Genomic DNA, 17,394 nt, shown 5'->3' with positions numbered 1-17,394 from the left:
TTGTATATAATATTGAATACATTGTATTGCTGTTCATTTTTGCGGTTCAAGTAACAGTGTATTCTACCAAAAGTATTATAGATTTCTCACAAAACAGGACAAGTATCCTTTCATTATCATCACGAATGGCATTTTACAAGGACGTATAACTAATATACGTCCTTGCATTTTAGTAGGTCTTATTTGCCTGATCATTTTTGCGGTTTACAGTTTCAGCCTGTCTATTTATGTGTTAAAGATAATGGGCAAAACAAGTTTATAAGTAAAAAAGTTAGTCCTTAAAGAAACATTAGATGTCAAATTCATGTTGACCAATTTGACTTAAAATCTCATATTTCATTTATTACATTTTAAACATTTATTCGTGTTATTCAAATTATAAAAGTCTAAGCATTTCGTATATGATGGGCTCGATAATATGTCTCATAGTTTCGTTTGTATTTAAGTTTAGATGCCCGGCAATGTTCTAATTAACTATTGAGTTGACCTCCGAATACTTCCGATGGTCATATAAGCGATATAAACATAAATATAGATAGAAATAGATAGCGAACTTGTGCAATTTGATTTTTCTAGGTCTGTCTAATGGCATATTATAGATTAAAAATATATCTTAATCATCGTTTTTACCTGTAAAGCAATGAACTTTTGTGGATCGAATCAGTCAATCAAATGATTTACAGTTTCTTCACTTTCAATGGATTTACATTTTCTTCACTTTCAATGTTGACATTCTTTTCCTTTTAATAAGCGAACACGCACAGTTCATGCGTTATCCATCTCTAGATATAGTGGTTAAATTTACTGACATGAATACGGATTCAATGGAGTCGAATTATTCACTTGCAAGTGAATAATTCATCATCGATATTTCTAAGCTCATTTTGACAAAACTGTTCCATACTGGCTGCTAAAAAGGGAATTCTTATATCACGATTGCACTCTCATTAATGATTGAAAAAAAATCATATTCAAAATTTCTTACATATCTCGTAGCTAGTGCCCCTTTAAAGGGATACAACTCGAGTCAATAGGGTAATCCAATGTTTCGGATATATTAATTTTTTGTATATTATGTATGTATGCAGATCCGTTTTACAATAAACCGTTTCTTCATTTATTATAGTGTTCAGATATAATTACCTTTACCTACACACTCAATGCATTTTGCTGTAATAAGTAACAACCTTCACCCTTACCTGACACAATAGTGTAACATCACAACAATTTTTTTTCGACTTATAAGTTTGAATGTCCCTTGGTATCTTTCGACTCTCTTATAATACAACATCAACAAATTGATTGACAAAACCTGTTTTAAGGTATACACCATTAATGATTAGGTTGAAATGTATATTTTCCTGAAAAGATATCTTTACTGTTGCTTTGAAATCTCCGCTACGCTCTTTTCGTGAAATTTTCAAAATTTTTACCCATCTGTGTATCAATTTCAAACTGGGAATATCTTATATTTCTTTATCCTTCTACAGAAGAAATATATGACTGATTCATTAAAAGAGGTATTTAGGATTCGCAGTGTTTGTATACATCGAAAGTGTACAAAATGAAATCAGTGTCGGGAGCTAGAATGTCAGTTACTACTAGTAGTACTTTGTTAATTTATATATCATTGTCCTTGTCGTTTTGTTTAGTTTCTTTTGTTACCTTTTCTGACATCACTCTTGGAATTCTTTTAAACCGAGTTTTACTGTGTGTTTGTTTTTCTACATTGGCTAGAGGTATAGGGATCTCACAAAACATGTTTAACCCCGCCGCATGTTTGCGCCCGTCCCAAGTCAGGAGTCTCTGGCCTTTGTTAGTCTTGTATGATTTTTGATTTTAGTTCTTTATGCCTTTGTTAGTCTTGTATTATTTTTAATTTTAGCTCATTTATATATTTCGGAGTTTAGTATGACGTCCATTATCACTGAACTAGTACACATTTTTGTTAAGGGGCCAGCTGAAGCATGCCTCCGGGTGCGGGATGTTCTTGCTTGGTTGAAACCCATTGGTGGCCTTCGACTGTTTTCTCCTGTTTTGTAGGGTTGTTTTCTCTTTGACACATTCCACATTTCCATTCTCATTTTTATTATTACTTTTATATTATCGAACTATTAAAAGGCTGATTTCGTAAATTTAAAACAATATGAATGTAAGTGACACTACAAGGATGTGCAAAATAAAACTGCTCATTATAGTGAGCATGAAATGATTCCAGGCCAATTGTAGTACGCCTGGATTCTGCTGATGGTAGTGAGGCCCAATGATTTGGGGGGGGGGGGGATTATGGACTCTATGCTTGTGCCTTGACACAACTTTACAAACTAGCTTTAAGTATTTACTTATTTAAAAGCAATCACTATTCGGTGAAACACTATTCATTCTGTAATATTCGCAATGAGGTAACATGTATGTCTTAAGCTATAGAACGGGATTTATCACCATAATAATAATAATAAATTCTTTATTTAAAGAGGGTAACTCAATTAGAAAAATTCTAATTTTCATTGAGGCCCTCAAACAAAATACATGCATACAGTTAACATTGATACATTAAATTACAATATATATTACTAGTATATACAACAATTCAATCACTAAAATATACAAAGGGTAATAAATGACAATATTTGATATAGTTTTGTTAGAGAAAAACAAATTATTTGACTTGCATATAATTTTCAAGAAAATGATTATAACTATGTTTCTTGAATAATTCCACATTAGGACATTTTTTTATTTCGAGTGGTAAATTATTCCATACTTTGGTTTCAGAGTAATGAAAAGATTTTTTATAAAAATTTGTATTTGGCCTTGGAACAAAAAGATCATTATTAGAGACAGATCGTAGGTTGTGGCGTTGCACATCATCAATATTTAGAATTGCTAAGTAATCAGGTGTTAGCCCATTTACAATTTTATACATTAAAATTGATTGTTGGTATTTTATTCTTTTGGTAAAAGATAGCCATTTTAAAGAAGAAAACATGAAATTAGATGGAATAGAAATATCGCATTCCAGTATAATTCTTGCTACTCTTTTTTGAAGTTTTATGATTCTATCTGAATCTTTTTGTAATAAATTTCCCCAAAGTGAACTACAATAGTCTATATATGGTAGAATATATGCATTATAAAATAGTTGCCTTGTGTGTATTGGCAAATATACTTTAATTTTATATAAAAGTGATACTTTAGAAGAGATTATTTTACATACACGATCAACATGATCTTCCCAGCTTAAATTTTCATCAATGTCAATTCCAAGTAATTTGAAAGAATGGACATTCTCAATACATGTTTCGTTGACGGTAATGCATAATTCTGATAGTTGTTTAAGTTTTGGTTTTGAACCCAATTTCATACACTTAGTTTTTTGTGCATTGATTTTCATACTGTTATTGTTACACCAAGATTGTATAGCATTTAAATCATTTTGCAATATGCTGTTTATCATGTTTATCATGTTTATATTTTGTTTTAGAATTCGATATGAACAATATATCATTTGAATTACCAAATATTTTCAAAATTAATAATTTATAGTCACATTTATTAGGAAAATTAACAAATTTTAGTCATATTTGTATTTGTTTATTATTTTTATTGATGTTACCTTTATTTTTACCTGAGTTTACATATAAAAAAAATGCGTGCAAAATTTTATTCCCCAAGTGCGCGCAAACCTAATGCGCCAATTTAAGTTTCGAATCCAGCACAAACACATGTAAACAACAAAGAAACACTCATATATAACAGAAGTGCAAATATACAAAAAACTAACATGATTTGGCGAGGACAAATTTGAGCGAATGATGTTTAGGTACACCAGTTTTTATCATTGTTTAATATTTGAAAGTATTTTGAATAATATCAGCCAACAACTATAAAGTTCAGATATCAACAAGAATGCATGACTGTTCGTACGATTGAAGTGTTCTTTTGTAGAAATATATCAGACACTTTGGGTTTCAACTTGTAGAAGTTATAGTGGAGGCAATCTCGCTCGACTGCATGTGGTTGGCGTTATCTTAACTACAAGTGTACGCTATATTTTTTTTAAAATAAATTATTCATTCAATACATATTTACAATGAATGGCGAGGTATTGCTAACTTTCAAAATATTAGTATGGACGAAAAATTTATTGAAATTATGAACTGTGATACGATCCAACAACTATTATGTAAACAACTGCATAGATTTTTCACTCGAAGGAAACTGTATCTAGATATCTGATCTAAAACTTTTGTAAACAACCTTTTATCAAAGAATTAATATTCAAAAGTAAACAGCATATTTTTATTAACTAATTTATCTTGTTTAGTATTTTAAATGACAAAAAGTCTATAAATTTGATTATGGAAATGCTCTGTCAATCACATATTTTTAATATTTCTTTTTTTTAAATTTTTATTTTAAACCTGCAAATTTGTTTTTTAGCCAGTATTTTAAAAAGAATATTGATGAAACAGTTCAATGCAATTTTTAAATGGTTATTAGTATACATGTTTATAACTTTGTAATATATTTTTACAGTGTCTCATAAGTCAATTTGTTTGCCTGGGTGTTGATTATTTTAAATATTGTATATGTTTTACTGTATATTGGTCAGCTGTTAATCAATACGTGACACTTTCATAAAATAATTTATTATTTATTATATATAGACTTGCTTTCGGCGATTGTAAATTGTTTACATGTAAATTGTTTAAGGGGACTTGTGACACTTCTTGGCACATATTTATTTTCAATTCTATCGTTAAAATGTTTTGCTCTTGGGGGTCAAGCGTCCTATGAACGCTTTAGCAATTTTGCCAAACGTCTCACAGTTTCATTAATATCAATGGTGGCTTTCAAAAAGACAACAAAAATAAGACATTTACAACGAATGGGGATCTTTGATTACCATTGTTTCATACTGGTGATGTACCTTCAAGTAGAATATAACTAACTTAGATACAGCTGAGATTTGATGACAAAGTGGTATTTAATTATACATTTGTAGTCCTTGTATTTTTTTCAGTGAGTATCCTATCTCATTATGTAGACAAAGATAAGATAAATATTAGTTTGTTTAAGCGTCACATATTGATATAAAATAAAATTACATGTTATTTGTCTAAGCCTTTATTATTTAACTTTATATGACGTTTATTTCAACTGACAGTGATTCTGAAGTGCATATATTTCAAAGCTAGGCGGCACATTTAAAAGAAGATGTGATATGATTGCCAATGAGACAATTCTTCACAAGAGACCAAAATGACACAAAAATTAACAAATATAGGCCACCGTACGGCCTTCAACAATGAGCAAAGCCCATACCGCATAGTCAGCTATAAAAGGCCCCGAAATGACAATGTAAAACAATTCAAACGAGAAAACTAACGACCTTATTTATAAAAATAGATATATGTAGCACATAAACAAACGACAACCACTGAATTACAGGCTCCTGACTTGGGACAGGCACATATATACATACTGTGACGGGGTTTAACATGTAAGCGGGATCCCAACCCTCCCCCTAACATGGGACAGTGGTATAACAGTACAACATAAGAACGAACTATATAAGCTTGTTTTTCATTCAAATTTGTATATGTTTTCGTTACTTATCCAAACCTGACTCAAAACCTTATTACATCAGTGAACAACAATAAATATGTAATATATATATATTACTAAACCAATATTAGATTTCCCTATAGGCAGTAAGTTGTCTTCTTTATGTCAAACATCAACATAGTTCACCTGAATGAAATTTTTTGATGTTAGCAAACCACGTGATTCTTTTTACCTGTACCGGCTTACGTGTTACTACTTACTCATATATACAAAAATCATATCAATAATTCGTATACCTTTGGACGGAGTACCTGTAACCATTTGACCAGACCAAAATGCCGGTAAGTCATCGATTATCATTTGTTTTTCATATATATATATGTAGACTTGTATTTTTTTTATTCTAATTTCGTCTACACTCATTTTCTTAGTCAGAAGTTAACCGGCTTTACACTGTTACATGTTATTTGATGAGAAACATTAATAACTGGGCGTTGTTCACCATAAAAAAATGTATGCTTGAGGTTGCTGAATTAAGAAATTCCTTAATGAAAATGATTGTAATTTATCTTTTATGATAATGATATAATATGTGAAGAGGTTTCATGCCATTACACCATAAATATATGTAAAGAAGCATCCTTACGGGATGCTGTTCTTTTATGCACATAGGTATAGAGGTAAAAATAATTTCCAGGGGACAATAAGGTCGGACACCAGTATACTTCAACTGTCTACCATCCTATTTATAACCCCGGTAAATCCTGCCAAAATTGTTAGCTTTATCGATTTTCCGTATACTGAAATCAAGGTTACTATACAAATCCTTACTGAATTCTTCATGTTCGTGACGGTAATTGAACTAAATTAAATGTAAATTATTTAGGTAGTTTTTACTTCACTTGATTAATTAATTTGTGCATCTCCAATCGATATATCGATTTTTCTATAAAAAAAAACTTGTCCTATTACAAAACATGGATGATGCATGAATGATGTTGAGTATAAATGGGATTGGTATGATGCATTTTACAGCTTTCAGTTTGGGCGATTCACAAATAAAAACAAAGGACTTTTACATCCGAAATTCTACTCCTTCATTTTGGGGGATTAGAGCACAGTCTTTTGTTTTTAAAAACACTATAAAGTGTTATATTAAGACATAAAAGTATTTTTAAGACAAGTGCCTGTGGGGGATAGAAAGAATAAGACGAGACCATTAATTATATCTGAAAAAAATCAAAACTGACAATCTGTTCTTTTACAACATATAGGGGACTTGTCATTCATTTAACTTAAAATAATCACGGGAATACTATATATGATCTGTTTAGGAATTTTAATCAATAACTTAATGGGCTTATGATATTTACCTAGCGTAGGTGTTAAATATTTCAATGAAGATAAAAAGCATGTAAGATAACATTTATATACACCTACGCTTGATGACGAACTTGTCATCAAAGTCCAACATGGATGGGCAAAAAGGTCAACGCAGATCCGATCCACACATATTTTCGACCTAAGATTGATGCAATGGTCTATAGAATCCCCTCCCCACATAGACTTCAGTCTACTCCAGTTAAGTAACTAGAATGTTTAAACATTTGAGAGTTCCGTCTCGGACCTGTTTAAAGATGACACTTTAGATCAGATAACTTGATAATGCCTAACAATACTACTGATTATAATCAATTTGAAAGCGTTTATTGAGTTAGATAAAATTTTAGCAACATTTTCACATGTTCCAAAAAAACTAGAACGAAATGTTGTCATGTTTAAACCAACTCAAACTCTACTGTAAAAAATGAAACCCCAGAATTAGCGAAAGAACGCCACATGCCTTCCAAATAGTTCTTTGGATACACATTATAAATGTTGAAATCCTGAAAAAAAACCACCTTTGAAACGGTTAGGATATTAACGGGTAATATGCTAAAAGATAAGTATCCAGTCATAGGAGACAATTACTGAGTTTAGCCCCCTATGATCCCTATACATTTTATTAAAATGACAATGATTTTCATTATGAGCAGATCCAACATTCATGTCAATAAAAATCACAGAGTAACTGGCTATATTATGTCACATATCACATAGCATATCAAGTTGCATATATCATTTTAAATATATATACCGATCGCTCGATTTTATTGAATGTTATTCGTTTTAATCTGAAATTATAATGCTATTATCATGTCAAATGTTAATGCCCGTGGGATTCTTTTTTCTTTTTAGAATTATATTTTTTATTTTATTTAGTCTCCCACAATCGTACCAAACTGGAACTATGACGAGGCTGTTGAAGCTGAAGCAGCTGAACAACTGAGAAATGCTATGAAAGGATTTGGTAGGTTATAATAATGTATACTGAATTGGTCAGAATAGTCAAAAGTTTAACTCTCTTCAATTGTACAGTAACAAAAATTAGCACAACATTAACCCCATTAACCCCAATTGTATCTCTAATATACATATCGAATTTGAATTCCTCAGTGTGTAAATAACACAAAAAAGTAAGATACGAAAATGAGTGTGACGAGTGCACTGGAAGATCGTCAATTAGTGAGTGAGAAATAATTATAGTTCATAAGAAAACTATTTATAGTCTGTCTCGTATTATTGACGCCCACGGTAAGTAAACAACCCAAAGCTTATTTTGAAAACAAGAATACAGACGGTATAATGGTTAGATAATTATTAGCATGTAGACATATTAACAATAAGTAGGATGGAATAATAAAACTATGACTTAACTGGTCACTCTATTGTGTAAATACGTATTCGAGCAAAGCAAAACCCTACGAGTCCTAGTCGACATCCTTTGGGTATACTGAACTCCGAGGAAAATTAGAAACGGAAAGTCCATAATCAAATGGCAAAATCAAAAGCTCAGGGCAAACACATCAAACGAATGGATAACAACTGTCAAATTCCTGACTTGGTACAGACATTTTCTTATATATGTAGAAAACCTTCAAGCTCTTTGTTTAAATTCTGTTCATGAGTGAAGCATATTCATTAAAAAAAATTCAACAGTTTTTAGGGCTGGTGATACGTACTTTGTTTTTGTAAAAAAAAGGCTAGACTTGTTCGGGATGTTTTCGGTTAAAGCGGTGTCAACAAGATATAAGTGTGTGATAAGGCCAGTTTAAGGGGAACCATTTGCGCTTGGTCAATGAAATTTTGTATATAGTTGTAATAGCATTTACACTTTGATAATAAGGCCCTATCCCTCATCATGGTTCATTGACATTGATAATAGTTTTCTGCATCCTTTGTGTTTAGGTTAGTGTTAAGGGAACAAGAATAAGTTAAAATGATTGGTATTTGGTGTGTATTAGCATTTCCCCTTCCCACGAAGAGTATTTTCTCTGGACCATCAGTCATGTATCGTTTACTTTGGATGTTTTGCATTATTTATACTTTGAAGTATTGCCAATTTAATTTCAGCATTTGCATGTAACTATCAATATTACACAAAGGCGAGCTCAGAAAATTGCAAAGAAAAAGGACATTTTGTTTCTAATCATATTCTTAGTTAAGATTTTATGTAGTTGACCATAGATTTTGCAATTTTCTTGTGATTTCTGACTTGTGTAGTATATATGATAGTTGAGAACTGTAACATGATACCTTGTTTACCTATCATACTTTTTCTCATATTGTGATTTAGTTCATCTAAACGCTGTTCTGTAAAATCAGTTTGTGTAAAATACCTTACATTTAACTGATGTTATAAGTAATTTAAGACGGACAAAGAAAAAAAGAACGCAATGACATGATATATGTTGCAGTTTATTTTACCTTTAGAGTTATTTCCCTTATTACAGGTACTGATGAAGCAGTGATTATAGAATGTCTCATGAAATATAATACCGAGCAAAGAATAAAAATAGCAGAAACCTTCAAACAAGCCTATGGACAGGTAAACGATGCGATATATTTTTTTAATTAAGTTAATACAAATAGAAATATTCTCATCGACAATTATGATCGAAAAACTAAAATAAATTCTGTTCAATGCCATTACCATACACCATATTTTAGAGGTTTTTTCAGGTGTCCTTCCCCCTAATTGTAGAGAAAATTTGGTTGGTTATTAAGGAATCACTGAAGAATGACGAGATTGGGCCCCCTCTTGGGTAGTCAGTGGGTCCCCTTTATGAAAATTTCTGGATCCACCACTGAAAAGGAATTAATTATTCTCCAAAAACAGCACTTGCTGTCTCCAAAGTTGTTTACATTAACACTTATTGATTCTTGCATGTATAAGCACGATTTGAGAATTTATGGAAATCAAAAGTGCGAATAAAAAACTCTATTTATGGAGATGCCAAGTGTGATAATCTTGAACATTGCATCGATGTTTAATCAACTTAAATGGTATCTCATTATCTGTGTCTCCGTCAAATTCCATTGACTGCAAAGTAAGCTGCAGTATATATAGCAGCAGCCCAACCATTTAAAATTAACTTAAGTGTACCTTATTCTTTATAATACATATTCTGATATTTTTTACAGGACCTAATTGAGGAGCTGAAAGGTGAGCTTGGTGGAGATTTTGAGGATGTTTGTGTAGCTATGCTTACACCACCCAGACTTTTGGATGTAAAAGAGTTAAACAAATCAATAAGTGTAAGTAAACATTCGATCATGACTGTTTTTATAAAGCAATTTTTATTGGTATCTCCTTTAGTCAAACGATTTATAAATGGAATGTTTATCCTTAAATATCTTTCTCCAACAGGGTGCTGGAACTGACGAATCAACATTAGTGGAGATAATGTGCTCTAGGTCAAATGAAGAAATACAAGAGATCAAAGAACTTTACGAGAAAGGTAAAATTACACCTGGAAAGAAATGGCATAAAACGTTACAATTTTGACTAACTTTGATTTAAAAGAAAGTGAAAATGCAGATAATTTAAGACATGTTAAAGTTATGGATATAAATATATATATATATATATATATATATATATATATATATATATATATATATATATATATATATATATATATATATATATATATATATATATATAAACGAGTCTAAATTGAAAACTACGTCCAAACCTATGATTGCTTGGATAAAAACCGCAATTTTTATACGTGTGCATGTAAAACAAATTTCGTTGTAAAAGGGTCTAAAAACAGCACAAACAACATTTTCCAAAAAAAGTGAAAAAGTATATTTAAACAACGCATTTGACTAACAGGTCGAACAACTGATTTTCTTTAACCCTGCTGACTGCCATTGGCGATTGTCAAATAAAATTGATCACAAGATGTAACAAAATGGATCTTAATATAAATTTAATACTAAACAGAAGAAAAAAAATTTAACTTGTGGCCACGATGTTATGCCACAAACATACGGTGTCAATAATTTTTTAGTACACCAGATCCGGTATATATATATACACACTATAGCCACGTTTCATGTTTCAAAATTCTAAACCCCATCTTTAGATTATGTTTAGTCATTTTGCAAAAGTTGATTCAACATGCATAAAAACTTAGCTGAAAGATACGAAAGAGGGTAAAGCAATAAAAAATCGTAAAGCAAAGAATGGAAAGTATAACACTAGGACAAAGAGAAAACAGACAAACACTGTTCCACAACACATTCCACAAAATCTAAAGACTTGAGCATACAAAGCCTACAAAAACGAGGTTCATCTGGTGTGCTCGTGATTGGCAAAGAGATCCTGCTTCATGATTGGCATCCACAATATAAGTGCCAATCTATGATAGAAAAGTTCACCTCTCAAATCTTAAATGTAATTTGTATAACCCTGTGATAGTAGTTGTAGTTGTAACATTTAAAAAAAACATCGGCCATGTTTACAAGAAAGTGATGGTTTGAAACAACGATCTTTACAATTTTTATAGTTAAAGGATTGACAAAAAGCAGAAAGTATAGACGGATTTAACATTAATTACAACGAAAACAATACAGAAAAAAACCCAAGAGCTACTAAGTCACTTTGATCCAACAAAACATGTTGGCGAACTAAGGTGCACTCAAATGGAAATTAAAAAAAAAACGTTCTGTCCCATGACCTTGAGATGTAATTATCTCGACAAAGCTGCTTTGATGACTAGTACTTCTCATTTTACAGAATACGAATGTTCATTGGAAGACGCTTTAATGGGAGATACAGGTGGATACTTTGGCAGACTAATGAGAGCATTGGTACAAGGTGGACGAGACACCGATGACGTAGATTACACGAGAGTAGAGGAAGATGCTCAGAAAATATTTGATGTAAGTCAAATGTAAATACACAAAGTATTCGCTACCTTAACAATCACACAGCAAGTTGGAATTAAACTTTAATTTACAGAGTGTTTGGCTTCAAAATTTTATCTGATATTTCTGACTAACAAACAGGTACTATGAATAGAGTGTATTTTTTCGGAACATTCGTTGATAGGTGTGGTATGTAGTACAATGATTTCTGATATCCAGTTATGTTCTATTAAAGAAAGTTGAGATATAGACAAAACTGTTAATAACATGCACACCTATTTATACATATTTTAGGCTGGTGCCGCACAATTAGGAACTGAAGAGGCCGAAATCAATTCTATTCTGTGTGTAAGAAGTTTTGACCATCTTATTGACGTTTTTGCAAAGTATGAAGAATTGTCTGAGGGTACTTCCTTGGAGGATGCCATCAAAAGCGAGACAAGTTCAGATTTGCAAGATGGATTTTTATCAATAAGTAAGAATATGTTTTTTTTCATAAAAAAAAGAAGATTCACCTAGTTTGTTTAGCGAGAAACAAATTATCATTAATGAATTGCACGTGCCATGGATGTAATCTATTATATAGAATTTGCATTAAAGTTTTGAATTCGAAGAGAGTATAAACCAATGAGACAGATAATGGAAGACATTAAAGGCTATAAACCTATGAGACAGATAATGGAAGACATTAGAGGTTATAAACCTATGAGACAGATAATGGAAGACATTAGAGGTTATAAACCAATGAGCCAGATAATGGAAGAGAGTAGAGGGTATAAACCTATGAGACAGATAATGGAAGACATTAGAGGGTATAAACCAACGAGACAGATAATGGAAGAGAGTAGAGGGTATAAACCAATGAGACAGATAATGGAAGACATTAGAGGGTATACACCAATGAGACAGATAATGGAAGAGAGTAGAGGGTATACACCAATGAGACAGATAATGGAAGAGAGTAGAGGGTATAAACCAATGAGACAGATAATGGAAGAGAGTAGAGGGTATAAACCAATGAGACAGATAATGGAAGAGAGTAGAGAGTATAAACCAGTGAGACAGATAATAGAAGAGAGTAGAGGGTATAAACCAATGAGACAGATAATGGAAGAGAGTAGAGGGTATACACCAATGAGAAAGATAATGGAAGAGAGTAAAGGGTATAAACCAGTGAGACAGATAATAGAAGAGAGTAGAGGGTATAAACCAATGAGACAGATAATGGAAGAGAGTAGAGGGTATAAACCAATGAGACAGATAATGGAAGAGAGTAGAGAGTATAAACCAGTGAGACAGATAATAGAAGAGAGTAGAGGGTATAAACCAATGAGACAGATAATGGAAGAGAGTAGAGAGTATAAACCAGTGAGACAGATAATAGAAGAGAGTAGAGGGTATAAACCAATGAGACAGATAATGGAAGAGAGTAGAGGGTATAAACCAGTGAGACAGATAATGGAAGACAGTGGAGGGTATAAACCAATGAGACAGATAATGGAAGAGAGTAGAGGGTATAAACCAATGAGACAGATAATGGAAGAGAGTAGAGAGTATAAACCAGTGAGACAGATAATAGAAGAGAGTAGAGGGTATAAACCAATGAGACAGATAATGGAAGAGAGTAGAGGGTATAAACCAATGAGACAGATAATGGAAGACAGTGGAGGGTATAAACCAATGAGACAGATAATGGAAGAGAGTAGAGAGTATAAACCAGTGAGACAGATAATGGAAGAAAATTGAGGGTATAAACCAATGAGACAGATAATGGAAGAGAGTAGAGGGTATAAACCAATGAGACAGATAATGGAAGAGAGTAGAGGGTATAAACCAATGAGACAGATAATGGAAGAGAGTAGAGAGTATAAACCAGTGAGACAGATAATAGAAGAGAGTAGAGGGTATAAACCAATGAAACAGATAATGGAAGAGAGTAGACGGTATACACCAATGAGACAGATAATGGAAGAAAGTGGAGGGTATAAACCTATGAGACAGATAATCAGCACAAATAAAATAATTATATGTAAAGGTCGAAATAATGTCTATTTCGTATATTTACCGTAGATGCATTTACATTTATGTATAGGAGAGAAACTACATCCAAATTTTCGCAAGAACGATTTAGTATACATCATTGCATATGTGTATCACGAAATGGATAAAATATTATAATAACAGGACAATGCAACAGTTTTCATTCAAACTAGATCCTTGTGTGAGTGTAGGGACAATTAACATATTTATCACCCTGAACAATTGTAATGAAAGCAAAACAGATTTTAAAATCTTGCTATATATATTTTTTTAGTATTAACAATAAGTATGATGACATGTACAATATTTATACTCCGGAATGTGCATGGGGACGAACCGATTTAGCAGTCAATTATTGAAAATAACTTTCGGTTGCTTAACTGTTAAGTTTCTAATAGAGACAAATTTAATCTATTTTTTTCAGTTCAGTGTGCCAGAAATAAACAAAAATACTTTGCTATGAGACTGAACAAAGCTATGAAAGGATTTGGTACAGATGATTCCGATTTAATCAGACTAATTGTCTCCAGAAGCGAGGTATTGTTTTATTAATTATGGGTGTTATGGCGGAACCTTTTTTCAGTATTTTCAAACAAAAATCATCTTAGGAATATTGGTAGGAATATAACAAGGAGACTTTACCATGTTTTGGTAAATATTAAAGTATATGCCATTTTCTTCATTAAGCCAAGAACGGACAGATGTTGACAATTCTATTGTGACAAACTTCTCTTTTACTTAGCACGAGCAAGCTAAAGCTTTTAATATCTCAGTTCTAGTGTTATTTTTAAGGAAGGGTATTTGACAAACAAACACTTATATTTATAGCGATTTTCATTTTATTTGAATTATTTGCACATCATCTTAACATGCATTGTTTAGTTTTCATTTTGAACCAACAAAGACTCCAAGGATTTAAATGGTTCGTTTAATTTTCTATCCAAAGGTCCAGATTTCACATTACAATGTAATATGATTTAACGTCAATTGTAAACTTGAAGTATGATAGAAGTTTCCATTTTAATTTTTTGAAGATTTACTCATACGGTCCTACCCCAAATAGGAGCAGGAATTAAATTTCAAAATTGGCGTCCTGCAATATAATAATATGGTGATTTTCAATGAGACAAGTCTCCACTAGAGCCCAAAATGACATTTTTCGATATACGGCCTTCAAGAATAAGAAAAACCTATATCACAAAGCAAGCTATAGAAGACCCAAAATGACAAATGTAATAAACTATTCAGACGAGAAAAACCGACAGCCTGATTAATGTACAAGAAAATAAACAAAAACAATTATGATAACAAACAACAACTGATTTACAATTACAGGTTCCTGATTTCGGACATGAAAATTCAGATTGTGACAGGGTTAACATGTTTACGGATGTCCAACCTCTCATATGCTCAAATATTTGTTAAACAGCACAACCTAAAAACACACTATTAAAAGGCTGAAATTGTTCATTAGATCGATACATAGCACAAAGACAACTAACAAAAACAGACATGATAGTACTCAGTAACTGACGCTAGGTCAAAGCCAATAATAGCTAATACATGTAACATAAATCAAAAGCCAATCATATTATCAAAATTATTAATTTCAGATTGACTTGGGAGATATCAAAGATGAATTTCAACAATTATATGAAAAGCCATTGGAGGAAGCTGTTGAAAGCGAATGTGGTGGAGATTACAAAAGAATGTTACTTGCACTTGTCCAGGGAAATCATTAACCAAAATTATCAAATAGACATAATCTATGATTGTTCAGTTTAGTGTTGGAGGCGTCTCCAAAAACAGAGTAATACCCTTTGTCATTTCTCCAGCAAAGTTACTAACAGTTAAAATAATACTGCAATGACTATCTTTTGGAAATTAGCTTTTTCAACTTTTAGTTAACACATGAGACTAGGTTTATTTTTTAAGTTTTTTTTCTGATATAAATTTTATGTACAGAAATTTGTTATTTGTCAGATTATATTACATCGTCAAAGGAAATATTGGGGTAAAGGTCACTGAGATAATCATTGGAATACAATAATCAAGGTCAATGAAAACATCAAACCGACCCAAAGTCTACATAAATATATAAAAGAAGATCTGATGTGGTATGATTGCCAATGAGACAACTGTCCACAAGAGACCAAAATGACACAGACATTAACAACTATAGGTCACCGTACGGCCCCGATATGACAGTGTAAAACAATTCAAAAGAGAAAACTAACGGCCTAATTTATATAAAAAATGAACGAAAAACAAATATGTAACACATAAACAAACGACAACCACAGAATTACAAGAATGGTTTGTAAATTCAACACAAACACTGTGAAATCTAACACCGACCGTGCGAGAGCTGTATAGACAGTCAAGTTCGTTAAATTCACTACTATTATCAAAATCTAACATCAATATAAAACTTCTAAAAGAACAACAACAAAACACCATGAAGAAACCACATAATCTTTACCAATCAAATCAATAATGTTACAAAGAAAAACACATCATACAAACTTGTCCACAAACAATGTTCACTCAGGTACTGATAACTACTAATAACTATCACAAAATGAATTAAAAAGAGAGCACTATGTAGGCAATACCTTGTTACTGTTACACGTCATTGCCTTGTTATAAGACTGTCAACTATAGAATATATAAAGAAAAACCAAGATTTGCATGGTATGATTGTCGATGAGACACCAATGGATCAAAAACCAATTAACATAGATTTAAGCAACTATAGGTTATGGTAAGGTCTTCAACAATGAGCAGTATCTAAAAAATGTATGCTTCATTATTAAAGTCTCAGATATAACAAAATGTAAAACACTTCAAACAAGAAAACCATTTTTTCTTCTTTCTAAAACTGAATAGTCTGATTTATGCACAAAACAATAAACAACAAATAAGCAAGACAAACAACAACAGTATCCAATCAGAATTACGGGCTCCAAAAAAGTCTTGACTTGAGTCTCTTTCGGGCTTTTGATTTTAGTAGGTTTATCGATTTCATCTTTTGAATTTTTTGGGAGTTTTTTTACTTTTGTTACTATGTTTATCCAGAATCTGGTTGGGTTTAAACTTAAAAACGTTTGTGAGGGCTCAACCCTCCACAACCTGGGACAATGGTAACAGCACGACATCATAAGAGCACTCTGTAACAATCAGTTGAAAAGGGCTGATCTCATCAGATCGATATTAACACACACAAATCAGCTAACAAAAAGTCAACAAATTATCGATCTGAGAGTACAAATGTAACATAAAGTCAACAAATTATCGATCTGAGAGTACAAATGTAATTTCATTTAATAAAGTGAATAAGCTAAAAGACAATAAAAACTAATAAAAATATCATTTATGCAAAACAAAATACCAATTAATCTATTGGAAAGCCATAAAAAAATATGCTGTACCTGTCAGAATGACACAAAGCACAGCACACAACAAGGCTCATATGAGCTGTTAAAATTGAAAAAAATAGGCAAAAACCGGAAAAATAATAAGAAA

The 17,394-nt window shown here is 31.8% G+C and overlaps 1 protein-coding gene across 1 annotated transcript; it reads left to right on the top strand.

Annotated features, from left to right (window-relative positions):
• Nucleotides 1-5,778: 5,778 nt before the first annotated feature.
• LOC143043406 (annexin A11-like) lies at nucleotides 5,779-15,837 on the top strand. Its single transcript, XM_076215726.1, has 9 exons — nucleotides 5,779-5,912; nucleotides 7,834-7,921; nucleotides 9,405-9,499; nucleotides 10,096-10,209; nucleotides 10,322-10,412; nucleotides 11,699-11,844; nucleotides 12,124-12,304; nucleotides 14,294-14,406; nucleotides 15,483-15,837. The coding sequence occupies exons 1-9, from the start codon at nucleotides 5,907-5,909 to the stop codon at nucleotides 15,609-15,611; spliced, it is 963 nt and encodes a 320-aa protein (XP_076071841.1). The 5' UTR covers nucleotides 5,779-5,906; the 3' UTR covers nucleotides 15,612-15,837.
• The last annotated feature ends 1,557 nt before the right edge of the window (nucleotides 15,838-17,394 follow it).

The sequence above is a fragment of the Mytilus galloprovincialis genome, chromosome 1, assembly GCF_965363235.1.
Source record: "Mytilus galloprovincialis chromosome 1, xbMytGall1.hap1.1, whole genome shotgun sequence".
NCBI classification, from domain to species: domain Eukaryota; kingdom Metazoa; phylum Mollusca; class Bivalvia; order Mytilida; family Mytilidae; genus Mytilus; species Mytilus galloprovincialis.
Note: the sequence above shows the minus strand (reverse complement) of the source record. Positions and strands in the feature narration are given on the sequence as shown.